At 37.5% G+C, this 14,325-nt stretch overlaps 1 protein-coding gene and 1 non-coding gene across 3 annotated transcripts in view; both read right to left on the bottom strand.

Moving 5' to 3' along the window:
• The window catches only part of gpc5c (glypican 5c), a 145,888-nt gene extending 133,183 nt beyond the window's left edge, over positions 1-12,705 (bottom strand). The window contains exon 1 of one of the 2 annotated variants that reach the window (XR_009268972.1): positions 12,314-12,705. Coding sequence is in view for 1 of the 2 variants with exons in the window: in XM_058764623.1 (XP_058620606.1) it covers positions 12,314-12,470 (157 nt within the window). In the remaining variant the exon portion in view is untranslated. The remainder of the gene's footprint in view (positions 1-12,313) is intronic. The other variant, XM_058764623.1, reaches the window with a different exon arrangement.
• Positions 12,706-14,071: 1,366 nt separating this feature from the next.
• trnam-cau (transfer RNA methionine (anticodon CAU)) lies at positions 14,072-14,144 on the bottom strand. The gene has a single exon. It is a non-coding gene; the product is annotated as a tRNA-Met (tRNA).
• Positions 14,145-14,325: the final 181 nt, after the last annotated feature.

Raw genomic sequence — 14,325 nt, 5'->3', positions numbered from 1 at the left:
ACAAGCCGAGCCTTAGGGATGACGGAAACACAGCACATATTGACCTTTCAATCAATTAAAAGAGAAAAAGAGAGAGAAAGAAAGAAAGAAAGAATTATGACATGCATTTACTAGAAAATAAGGCAGACATTGATTTACCTTAAAAAAGTGCCAGTGTAAGATAGCCATTCTTTAAGCAGTAAGAGAGAGAGACAGAAAGTGAGAGAGGAATAGTTCACCCAAAAATTCTGTCATTAATTACTCACCCTCATGTCACTCCAAACCCGTAAAACCTTTGTTCATCTTCATAACACAAATTAATATACAGTATTTTGGATGAAATCCGAGAGCTTCCTGCAGCACCACACGCATGTGCCGTGGTACTCTCGTGAATATGCATCAAAGATGGACACGGAAGAGAAGAAAATTGTTGAATAATGTCGTTATTTTTGTTTTCTTTGTGCACAAAAAGTTCTTGTAGCTTCATAAAATTAAGGATGAACCACTGATGTCACATGGACTATTTTAACAATGTCCTATATCTTTCTGGGCCTTGAACATGGTAGTTACGTTGAAGTCTATGCAGAGTCAGAAAGCTCTCGGATTTCATAAAAAATATCTTAATTTGACTTTGGAACGACATGAAGGTGAGTAATTAATGACAGAATTTTCATTTTTGGGTGAACTATCCCTTTAAGGCTCTATTAACTCAGCAGGAACAGTCTAATGATGCAGGAATTGGCAGGGAATATTAACTAGGAGGCTCTTAAATAGCAAACAATTTAAAGAAAACAGTAGGCTAATATTCTAATAAAACAATATGTTATTATAAAAAATATATTAAAAAGTTAATTTGATAAGAGGAGGATCATAACATGCTTCAGTTCTCTGCAAATGTGGAAACACTAATGGAGAAATAAATCTAAAACAGGGTTTTTTTTAATTCTTTTTTTAACTTAATTCAACACATCTGATAACATTACATTTTATATTGATAATATTTCAATATTTCATTTTAATTTCTAAAGACTGGACTTCTAATGACTACTGTCAGCACTATTTTTTAAAAGCAAGGGGGAAAATAAATCTGCATATAATTTTATGTAAAACATATTTAGAAAAACATTAAAATCTTAAAATGTTAGATTTAGTTCAATGACAATGTAAGTCAATTATGCAAACAATTATTTCACTGTGTTATCTGTACAATACCACTTTTAATATTGATATACTCACACGGTATAGATTGATTTTATACAAGAAAATATATAGCTGCCTTATTATTTTAGGAAAGGGGGAACATTCATTAACATCAAAAAGTTTGAAAAGCTCTTGTCTAGAAGACCATACGAAATCATCTCTGGCGTCAGTTTCTCTCCAAGCTTTAATTAACAGACGATGGAATGAATTCAGCCCCAGGCGAGTGAATTAGGACCCCAGCAGGTGTCTGTGGTTCTGCCTGAGTAGACACTTCCTTATTCTTCCTCCTGTCTGGGGTTCAAACTTAGCCAACCTGATCCCATAATCACCTTCAGGTGACAAAAACCATTCATTTGATTGGCCGGATTAAGTCTTTATTCAATTCGTATTTGCAACATCACAATGACCACCAGTGACTCTGGGGCCATTCTCAAAATTCCCACTACAAGTCAACCAGAAAGAGCTGTGAAGAACCCAAACAAGACATCCTCAGTGAGGACTGAAAATGTTATGGCTTATTTAGGTTAAGACTTCAGCAATTTCCTGATGCTTGAAGTGCAGAAGCAACTTTATGGGAAAGGAAAGTCATTAAAGTAGACGGCAGCCCAACTGGATTTAACCTCTGGCTCTCCTGAGGTTCTTCTCAGGAAGCTTTCGGTGCTTTGAAGTGCTGGCGTACTCTGGAAGCAGCAGGATATTTACCCACAACTGATGTGCTGTTTTTGGGAGGGACCATGTTGAAAGAAAACATCTCTCAAAAGGCCTGGGCAACACACCTGCATTTCTCAAAGCCACAGGCGTGCTGCTCCGGTGTTTGGCCTTGTGGAGCATTGGCTGGCATTTGCGCCCACAGTAAGCGAGTGAAAAGCTGATGCTTAGGAAAAGATGGTGGATTGGGTTGAAATCAGAAGGAGAACCTCAAAGGGATTTGCAGACACTCATACAGAACTCCAAGTTAAGCTACAGTCAAATCTATAGTCAGGCCATACAGGAGCTTGGAAAGCCACAAAATGCAGAGGTCAAATTGACCACTAGGGCCATGGCACAAGTGTTCAAGTGCTTCAAGTGTTCATACACCCAGATCACACCATATCAGTACAAAGTTAATAATTTAGAGCATAAATGCACACACATCAAACATAAACTGGTTCCTAGAATTCTTGGCCTAGGTACTTGGAGTAGGGTCAAATCAGCAGGAATAGCTTTACCTGGCCTCAGTAGTTTAAACATGGCAGATATATTGCCACCTGGACCTGGCTCTTAAAACATACCAGAAATTCTTGAATCAGACTGAGCAGCCACAGACACATGGGTGCTAATATCTAAGAATATTTTTAATATAAACATTTGCTGCACTTTTAATATTTTCGGACTCAACTATTTTGATATTTCTTCATAACTTTACAATTCAACCATACATGCCATGCAATTTTCACTAGTCCCATCACAAAACATTTTTTATATTTAGCAATGTTTTTTCATATATGCTATTTATGAATGCAATATTGCATATTTTAAAAAATCGAACAGTGATAAATAAAATACAAAAACACAAAATATCACATATCAACTCTTACCCCACCATTGATGGATCTTTCCATTATTTATGAGACAAAGCTTTCCTGCCATTGAAGGAATTTTCCAGGTTTCCGTGTTTTCATTGTTATATGATAGGGGGTGCTATTACACATCTTCTGAAAGAGTACTGAATGTCTAGATCAAACACAGGCGAAGAAGCAGAAACAAGCAATTGCATATGTAAGCAGATGCATATATAAAATAATGTGACCGAAGAATAAACAACTTATAAATCAAAACTGCTCAACATTGCTGAATGAAATGATTACCCAGGAAGTGCAAGCTTTGGGGCTGTTGATGGAAGCGATTTATTCTATATATGTTTTGATCATTGTTCTGAATCCGATCGTCAGGATGTAGTCTTTGACAAAAATGTTGCTTTTTCAAGAAATTAACCCACACTCAAGTGTTGATGAAAAAAAGAATGTATGAAGCTAGAATAAAACAGGTTTTTTTGTTTAACAGCAGGGGCTCTATTTTTTCGTTGGACATATTGCATGTTCAGATATTCATGCAACAAAATATTCTATGAAATTTTTGTGAATAAATTCTGGCAAAAGTGCTGGTGGCTGGCAACTTAACACACTGGCAAGGAAAGAGTTAAATGTTGTGAAATTAACAAGCTGGAAATTATATAGTCACAATGTAAGAAAAAATTTATACAAATCAAAACATTACTGAATGATTTGTATTTTCCAACATGCTTTCAAGACTATTACAACTCATTTCAGAAATGACCAAAACCTCATCTATTTTAGCCAACTAGAAATCATGACCTGTCATTTCTGGCAACAACAATGTAGAACACATGACAGAAAACCATTTAAAGCATGTTAGTTTGCAAAAAAACAAGTTCAGTGAATGTAGCCTTTCTAGTTGCAGAGCAGTACTGGCCTGAAACTGTCTCATACTGGCCCTAGGTCATTCTTATGATTGAGCCTCTCAGTTAAAGGCACACAACAGTAAACAACTGAAGTCCTAACCACCCAGAAGAATGTTTCTGAGAATACACCTCCATGTAGTTTCAAATAAGTACACTCAAATGAATACAAGCAGTAACATTTGTAAGTAATACCAGGGAAGTCAGAGGATGTATCAAATCTCTAAAGTGGAGCCTAATTTGAGCTCTCCACCTAAGTACTCCGCAAAGCTGTAGATGAGAGAGGAATGAAGAAAATACTAACAAGCTGGCACCTCCAATCCAATTAAAGTCTGTGATAGCATGTCAGACACATAAGGAGATCAGGGGGAGACTGAGATTGGTTCTTACTGGGTCTCAAAACAGAACTAGACAGATTTAACTGGTACTGTAAATACCAATATGGGGGACTTTCTGGAACAAACAACCCTAGTACTGACTGAATGCAGTCTGGCATTGCGACTCCAACAGTACAACCAAAAAGATGAAGCTGTGCAAGGCAAGGCTCAGGTATAAGGTGTATCTGAAGCAAATTAGACACAATGGTTATGGCTCAGCCGTCACAGGGCTTGAACCAACAACATTCCGGTTACAAGTTCAAATTTTTATTCACTATATTTGCGATGCTAAAGCTAATATGCTTTGGCATTAACGTACAGGGTTCTGGTCGCTCTAAAAAGGTGTTTTGCTGAGAGCAGAGAGACTAAGAGGAGTGCCTGCAGGTGTTAAAGCCTGAAGGAAAGTAAATATGCAAAGATGTTTGATCTTTCTTCTCATGCCAGAGATTGAAAGCATGAATGCACAGGTTGTTCTACACCTTTCATCACAGAACAGCGTATACCTCAAGAGATCCCATCAAAAAAGCATTTGATGTTCCACACAAGCATTTAAAAATGAGTGGTGGGGATACATTACAGTGGGGCTAGTTAAAGCTATGTGGCTTTGCTGTGTACATTCTGGTCACATTAATTTCTGGAGATAAACAGTGCTAAAGGATATAAAAATACAAAATAGGTATAAAATTAAAATAAAGGCATTAAAAATGATCGACATTTTTATTTAAACATTATTTTATTAAATCATTATATCATCCATCTTCTCAGTTGAAACACTATTGTTCTTCAGCTTAGATAGATACACATGCTGAGCAACGTCTGGAACCAAAAATAGAAAAGGCTGTAATATTGTGTAGCTGTTGCAACCAGGCAGAAGACAGTGGTTCTTACTCAGCAAATAATCCATTCAGCTAATTGTAAAACAATGCTGCAGACATGAGGCAATTCAGATTGCTGTAAGTGACTATGGCTCACAGAAAGCAGTGGTTGTGTGTCTTTACGAGGAAAAATAATCTTCACCCTGTGCTGTAACTGACTGTAACCTGTCTAACGCTTCAGCACACAAACATCCATATGGATGGCTTGACTGCCAGACACAGATAGAGGTCTCTGCAACTTAATTAACTAAAGGACTTTTTAACCCAACAGAATGGCTGGAAATCCAATACTGATTAATTAGGCCTGTGATTTAATGATGTGGCGTGTAGGAGATTCGGACTGGCCTTTAAATATCTAATTGCAATGGTTGCTTCATTTCATTAAACGAGTCATAATTAACCTGTCCTCTTTTTAAAGGCTAGATAGCATCATGCCCGAGGAGAAAGGGTCATTTTGTTTAATTTTATGGAACACAGCCATATCACCCTGCAGCCCAAGACCGGTTGCCCATGGAAGCTAAGCAGGGCTGAGCCTGGTCATTAACTGGATGGAAGACCTCCTGGGAAAACTAGGTTGCTGATGGAAGAGGTGTTAGTCAGGCCAGCAGGGGGTGCTCACCCTGCAGTCTGTGTGGGTCCTAACGCCCCAGTATAGCGACGGGGAAACTATACTGTAAAAAGCACCGTCTTTCGGATGAGACGTTAAACCGAGGTCCTGACTCTCTGTGGTCATTAAAAATCCCATGACACTCATCGTAAAGAGTAGGGGTGTAAGGTCCTGGCCAAATTCCCTCCACTGGCCCTTGTCAATCATGGCTTCCCAATAATCCCCATCCACTTGATTGGCTCTACGAGTCTCTCTCCTCTCCACCTGTAGCTGGTGTGTGGTGAGCGCACTGGTGCCGTTGTCCTGTGGCTATCGTCGCATCCTATCAGTGGGGATTTCTTTAAGACTGCAAGGGAAGCTCGGCTTCCCCTATAATGTCAAAAAATTAATGGTCAAATATGTACTATTGTGTTAACATTTTATTGACTAAAAATGCATTAGAACACGTTCATCTCGAAGACGAGTTCGTTCAGAATCAGCTACATATAGCAGGTCGGACTCGATTTCCTCCTCATACATTCCCGTAGCGTCAGTGTATTTCTCTGTTGAAGCCCAGCGTCCATTGACTTCAATGGGCCTGCTTTGAACAGTTTTTTCAGTGCCTCGAAACTAGACGGTCATTGGATAAATGCTGCGATTATGTCCCGCCCACGGACGCTCAGTGTCTCTGGGAGTGAATGGAGGAGTGGGCGTGCCTGGACGCCGGGCTTCTGCGTGATGATTGGAGGGTCTGTATCTCCTTTTGATTGACAGCGATTTTGTACTATAAAAAGTCGCTGACGCTGAAGCTATTCGAGCTCAGTCCCATAGCGGCTTTGCACTTGGTTCTTATCAATCATTATATATATTTTTTTATTCATTTATAATGTTATGTTTTAATATACATGCTGCTAACTCGTAAATTTCAAGATATGCGAGCAAAAAAAAAATGCTCCTGACACAATACGACACGAGCAAGAGTGCCGTTTTTGTTTCGTTTGTGTTCGAATCCAAATCCGCGTTGTCTTGGGAGAATCACTGATTCACTGAGCCATTCATAAAAACAGTCATTTGATTCGCTCCTGAAGGATTCAGCCGTTTTGAAAGAATCATTTGAATGACTCAGTGATTCAGTCACGAACTTCTGCCACCTGCTGGCCGTTTTTAAGTTCCCCGTCAAAAAGTAGGCATATTACATTATTTTCCAACATGTTTCTATATTCAGAATTTAGTATTTAAAACATTAATCTCATAACATTATTTATGCAATTATAAATACAGTCTAAATGAATAAATGTCACATCTAAATGTCACTTCATGAACACTTAAAGTTCATGCTTCTGTGCAGCGCTAAGATGAGTTTTGTTTAGATCATTTCATGGATAACAATAGCCAGTCATTCATTCACATTAATTAAGTATTCATAGAATAATATTGTCTATTTTCACTTACATCTATTTATTTATTAATTTTTGATTAATTTTGTAGAATTGAATGATAAATTAAGTTGGTATAGTATCGTAAGACATTTTTATGGTATCGTGACAACCCTATTATAGGCCTGCACCACATTCCTTGTTTCAGTTTAACCTAATTCCCACATTTCCTCCGTCGAGTTTAATATCTTTTTTTTTAGATTGTTCATTCATTCATTCATACAGTAGGCTAGGCTAGTGTCACTGGAAACGACGCCTAGTTGGTACGACAGGGTCACAGAGCATTTTCTTGAAAAGGAACATAGGGCAGAATAAGTATAAATAACAATTTTTATGATGTAGGCCGAAAATGAGCTTCCCCTCTTTGAAAGACCAGCAGCCGCCACTGCATTCTATCTAATATGTGCTTATGTCAGTTGGCCATTAAACATAGATGCAATGTCCTAAAATCTCTCTCTTTCAAATATCCATGCTGCTCTGGCCTCACAAAGACTCATGGCATTAGCTATCAACACAGCCTTTTTTGAAGGAGAGCCTGGGTTTCAGAGGTGGAGATTCAGAAGGCTGCTTTACTTGGCATCTGATCTGAGAACAGACATCTCGTGCCCTCGAATCTTGTCAGCACTTCTGAGGAAAGAAAGCGACCCAACATTTTAACCCTATGCAACATTAAGACCTCCTCACTAAGCAACAAACAGCTCACAACTGTTTTACAACTAGAAAACTAGGAGAGGAGGGATCTATCTGGAGATAGACAATACATAGATGATAGATAGATCTATCGATCGTCCAGATTAGTGCTTGATGATAATGAACTCATCCTAGAACTACAAAAAGCTAGATAGATAGATAGAAATGTGGAAAACCATAGAAAAGGCAACAATAAATAAAGGAAGGAAGGATGGAAGGATGGTCAACAATTCACAGGACAATAAAACAATAGAAAGTGATAAACTGACTGACTAACAGACCGACAGACAGATAGAATGATAGAACGACAGACAGACAGATAGATTTTTTTTTGAGGAGCGGTTGCTATTATAAGGTGTCTTGAGTTTCTGCCCATCAGTGATAGTGTTTGGAAACATTCCGACGTGTCTGAGATTCCAGACTCTTGCTTAAAGCCTCTTGTTGTCTGTGGCTGCTGTCTTGCATGCAAGCTGACCTCTGGGCTTCTATCTCACTGCTCAATGCCCATCAGCTGTCACCAAAGGAGTGGAGAGCTATGTCTGCAGCTAAAGCATGTTCATTGCACACAGTCCATTCTCTGCTGTTCTGAATACAGGACTGGTGCTCCGGCAACTTAATGCTCACCTGATGAAAGTATTCTAAGATCAATCTAAAAGGGCACATTTTATCAAGAACACATTCCAAGCCTACCATTTTCAGCTGCTTTGGTTTTGGCTGCTGTTTCAGCCTTAATTGTGCCAAGTCGCTGTGGCAAATATACAGACTGCGTAGTCCTGCACTTAAATGCTGATACAAGAACAGCTCTCAGTTATCAGGTTAGTGCTTGATGATAATAAACTCATCCTGGAGCTGTGTGGGCATTTTTCCTCAAACCTGGCACAGTCTGATCTGCTGCATAACTGCAATAAAAAGTCGGTCATAATTTAGTCACCTTGAAGTTGTTCCAAACTTGTCTGACTGATTTTTTTTTCTGTGGAACAAAACTGTGGATAGTTTTTTTTTTCTTCTTCTTCTTCTTCGGTCAATAAAATGAATGCCAATAGGATCCAAAGTTGTCTGGACCCCAGAATTCTTGAAAATATATTTTTGTGTTCCACAAAACAGTAAGTAATACAGGTTTGGAATGATTGGAATCATATCAATACAAATTTATTAGCATCTTTTCAGATACGTCAAGTTATTGGAAGTTTGGTCAAGGAGATACGCTACTTTTAATAAAAAAAATTAACAAACAAACAACTCACAAAGCTTCATCTGAGAGTTCCATGTTCTGAGAAAGTAATTTAAAACTTATTTAATCTTTGGCTCTTTAAACCTTTTTTTGCAGACCACAAAAAGGAAATAAAGAGTTTAATGATCTTAGGAGGAAGGCAAAACCACACTAACCTGAGATGTATTGTAATTATGGTTTTGCTGTGGTATGGTCTTGGTTCCCAGAGGAACGATTTCTATGCTAAGTCTACATATCAGTATTCAGTCAAATAAACAGGAGAAATTGTACCAGAGGGCACAGGGTGTCTACTGAGAGACCAGGCTCATCAAAACTCTTCTGCATGCTCTGAATTCTTCTGCACATGTAGACCTTACCTAAAAGAGAGTTATAGCTCACTAACAAAACACAAACCACCAAAACAACTCAGAATACAACTTCTAGCTAACCCAAATAAGCACCATCATGAAAAACGTCCCATCCCACTGTTGCTCTTCAAGAATCCAAGAAGAGGAATTGGTAACTCAACTAGAAATATAGATCTGTCTTAGCCAAAGAACAGGTGTTTCACACACCTCGTCTGAAAGACGGTAGTTTAGTTTGACCACTCAACTTTGCCAGTACAGTACGTGCTCTGTCTGAATTAAAATTAACTGAAATTCCAAAAAAAAAAAAAAAAAAAGTGTTTAACGATTTCCCAAGTTTGTCATGACAAGTCGTCTTTTCTTGCCATTTGAAAGTTGAGGAAAAAGTTTAAGAAGTCTTGAAATGGACAAAGCGATAGAACAACAGATAGAACAACAGGATGATAGATGAAACGATAGATAAAATGACAGAACAATAGACAAAACAATTTTATGACAAAACAAGATAAAATGATAGAATGATGAACCGAAAGTTAGATAGAATGATAGATAAAACAATGGAAAGAACGATAAAATGATACAACAAAACAATACATTACAGAAAGATACAACAATAGATAGAGGGATAAAACCATAGAAAGCTATAGAACAATAAAATTATAAACAATGATAGAACGATCGACATAAAATGACAGCCAGAATAATACAATGATTAATTGATAATATGACAGACAGAACAATGTATAGAATCACAAAATGATAGATACAGAGAATGATAAAATGATAAAGTGATAGACAGATAGATTGACAGTATGATAGAATGATAGATAAATAGAATGACAGAACGAACAATATAACTAACGATAGAACGAACCATAGATAGAACGATAGATAGATAGACCGATAGATAGACCGATAGATAGATAGACAGACAGACACAGACAGACAGACAGATGATAGATAGAATGATCGATAGAATGACAGAACCATAGATAGACCGATAGACCGATAGACCGATAGATAGATAGATAGATAGATAGATAGATAGATAGATAGAACAGTAGAATGATAGAACAACAGAACAATAGACAGACAGAATGATAAAAAGGTAGAACAATGGATAGAACGATAGATAGAACGATAGATAGATAGAACGATAGATAGATAGAACGATAGATAGACCGATAGGCCGATAGATTGATAGGCCGATAGATAGATAGGCCGATAGACCGACCGACCGACCGACCGACAGACAGACAGACAGACAGACAGACAGACAGACAGACAGACAGACAGACAGACAGACAGACAGACAGACAGACAGACAGACAGACAGACAGACAGACAGACAGACAGACAGACAGATAGATAGATAGAACGACAGAACAATAGATAGATAGATAGATAGATAGATAGATAGATAGATAGATAGATAGATAGATAGATAGATAGATAGATAGATAGATAGATCGATCGATCAAATGACTGACTATATCAAGGTAGCTGGCTTGTGTTTTAGACCCACTAACCTTTCCAAGCGACCCCAAAGACCTCGACGAGCTGGTTCAAGTGTGTGTGAGTAGTATTTGATTACTAAACTAAGCAGGTTGATCTCTAGGAGCAGGATGGACACCCTGGCACAGGAAAACCGGACCTGGGTGTGAGTTCAAGTACTGTGAGAACTCTAGACCCGCGTGAGCTGGGTCGGTGTCATTCCAGCAAGGCTCGCTCCTGTTCGCTGAGTCATGCGTCAAAGCAGCTGGCTGAATACATCTGTCAACACCGATTCCCTTAACCTGACACGATCCTTGTCTGAAGTTTACCAAGACATATTATTTACAGTGCAGAGTCCAGAGCCTTACAGCACACATGGGCATTCACACAAACTTTGTTGGGCAAAAAAATCAGTCAGTGAACTTGTAAAACCTACTAATTGGAAGCTGATTACATAAAATTTTCCTGACAGGAAGAACTAAATAAATAAAATACTCTTGAATTCCAGTGTTAGGCTGATGAAAATATTATATAATATATTTAAACAACTTGACTCTACATACTAATTAGGAATCAATCCAATCATGCTCTGCATAATGGTATGCAACCAATGTTTATCATTTATCTTCATTTCAGCTTTTAAAAGTACAGTGCCAAACATGCAGAGACATGACAACATTTCCAGTAAGTAAATATAGTGAGCAGCTGATGGTTTTTAACAGCACACTGTGGGAATTTTTAGGATGCAAAAGTAACACTGGAATTCCAGTTACACTGGAACAAATCTGACGGCACTAGAAATGGATGAGTCCCTGGGCAGTGCAACTAAAATAACGATTCAGACACAACTCTTGAGCTATAGGTACCTTGAAACTTCTTCTTTGTGGTTTAATAGCACTTGTTTAAGAAATATTTTTGTGCTCAAAAGAAAGCAATACTATTGATAGAGACCTAATTTTAGCCAGAAGCAACGTTTTGAGGTTAAAAACATGGAATATAATGGTCTGGAGTTGTGTTGTGTATTAATGTTATGCTTCTATCAGCTGTTTGAACTCTCATTCTGACGGCACCCATTCACTGCAGAGGATCCATTCGTGAGCAAGTGATGTAGTGCTATATTTCTCCAGATCTGCTCAGATGAAGAAACAAACTCTTTTACATTTTGGACGGTCTAAGAGTGTGTTTTTTTGTTGTTGTTTTTTTTGCAAATTTTCATTTTTGAGTATACCATTCCTTTAAATATTACCATCATTAAAACGTGCTATGAAACAATATAGGACCCAAAGCACCTGCTTATTGCACCACAATAAAAAGGTTTTCCATAGTAACCATACAGTTGTTTCTGCAAAAACACCTAATTAACTACAGATAGCCTAATGTTGCTTCAAAAACTCTATGGAACAAGTAAGTAAACAAACAAAAAGAGCCAAAAAAAAAAAAAAAAAAAAAGGACCTATGTTTTTTACTATAAACCATAGTTATCTGGAGGCATCTCCGTTTACCATGGTAAATATCAAAGTAGGGACAACAATATTAAACTTAAGGAGACACATTTCAGTTTTGGTCAGCCAAACAACAACAGCATTTACAAAAACCGCTCTTCACCAAGTTGACAAACGGTTGCACATGGCGTTCACACTCACCTGTAGCAGGTGTTTCCGGCACCCATTTCAGCTGGCCGATCTGACGCACCTGAAACGCTGTTTTCACCTCGTGACAGCTGTGAGCGTGCGCGGCGGACAGTGTCGCGAGCTCCACCGCGAGCACCGTAATAATCCAGCTGACATTCACGCGTGGCATGACGGCATTTCAGTGGAGAAATCAGTGCGGTGGAATTGCTTAATGATCAGAGACTGGCTGCAAAATGTGTAAAAAGAAAAGAGTAGAAAGTCGCCTGTGTTGGACTTTCACATTACTGCACCGGCTGTAGCGAGTCCTTCCTTCCCAAACCGAGAAGGGAAAAGCGCCGCTGCGTCCCGTTCACTGAGTGTCACTGAATCCATTCAGCATGTGGAATCATTCAGAAATCTCTCTCTCTCTCTCTCTCTCTCACTCACTCTCTGTCAGAGTCAAAGCTTTACTGACACTACTGTAAGCATTTACATTATTTGCAAAGCATATAAAGAACTTAATTGACAGACAACCATACATAGGTGAGATTAAATGAATAAATGGGAACTAGCTTACATATATTTTACTTGCAAAATAATATAATAATCTACAAATAAAACTTTATCCTCCTGAGATCGCCCCCAAAAAACCCCGCTTTGTGAATTTAGTATTTTTTCATGTCATTACATTGTTTAGAGCATAAGAAAAAAATGGAAAAATCACATTTTTGAAAAATTATATTTTATTCTATGTCCTCTGTAAAAAGGCATGAATAGACATCAAAAAGGCAAAAACAATGGGATTTTTTTTTTTAAATCACCAGTTTTTTATGTTTCAGGATTTTTTTATACTAAACTTTGTTTAAGGATGATTCTCAACTATATTATAAAATATATAACAAAATGATTTGATATACCATTTTGTTTTATGCAATATGTGTGTAAAAGTGTCCATAAACTGGTTTTCCCATTAAACACAGTGTATCATCTAATTTGCATATTAATGTGTTGCTGTTGGGACAGCATGTTGAAAAAAGAATTGTCATAATGGGAGTAATAATTGGCCAGATTTTCATAATAATATCTAATATTTCATAAGAAAATTGATATATAATTTATTTTCCTATTCAATTGTTATGTCTCCCAAAATGCATAATAAACATGTTTTTAGTCCTGGTGTCCTCTACAGTGGACATGTATGAAATGATGTCCTGTTTCATAACAGGAAGTCATATTTGAATTTGAAAACCCATAACATTTCCCTGAGATGTTGCTTTATGACAAACAATTTGAAAATTATTCAGATTTAAATGACAATTACAAAATATAATCATATTTCCATAAGGATGTAAAATTTTTCACTAAATTAAATTTAGCCACCTTTAAAGACCTAGGAGAGGGTGTGGTCATGGTGAAACTTCCAAACATTAATTTTATCTCTACAAAGCCCTGAATGTGCTCTGTACAGGCTTATAACTATGACACTAAAATTCACTAAAATAAAATGTCCTCTACAGAAGCAAAAAACTACGTAGCTGGGTTTCAGGAGGATATACATATATACATATACATATACATATACATATATATATATAGTTTTTTGTTTGTTTGTTTCATAGCTTACTTTATTGGCATGATTCTATATTATATTACTGTACATTATTACCACTGCAATTTGCAAAGCATAGTTCAGTAGCAGATCTGCCTTAACTATTCAAATTGCATCAATGAAATATTCACAGTATGTTCCGTAGTAATTCGGTAATTCTGCGTCCATGATAAAACACAACCTGCCCCGTGTGAGGATCGAACTCACGACCTTCAGATTATGAGACTGACGCGCTACCTACTGCGCTAACGAGGCTGATGCGGAAGATAAGGTAAACGCTTGTAACAACGCTTCTGATTGGCTGATAAACATGTCTAATTATGTTTTGACGATTGTGATTGGTTATGAAAGTTTTTAAAAGCAGCTAAAAGGTCATTTTCGTTTTTACGTGTTCTCTAACGCTATCGTTTTACTATTAGTTTAATGTTGAACTACA

This window comes from Onychostoma macrolepis, chromosome 02 (assembly GCF_012432095.1).
Source record: "Onychostoma macrolepis isolate SWU-2019 chromosome 02, ASM1243209v1, whole genome shotgun sequence".
NCBI classification, from domain to species: Eukaryota; Metazoa; Chordata; class Actinopteri; order Cypriniformes; family Cyprinidae; genus Onychostoma; species Onychostoma macrolepis.
The sequence above is the reverse complement of the archived record's forward strand: the minus strand, read 5'-3'. Positions and strand labels throughout refer to the sequence as shown.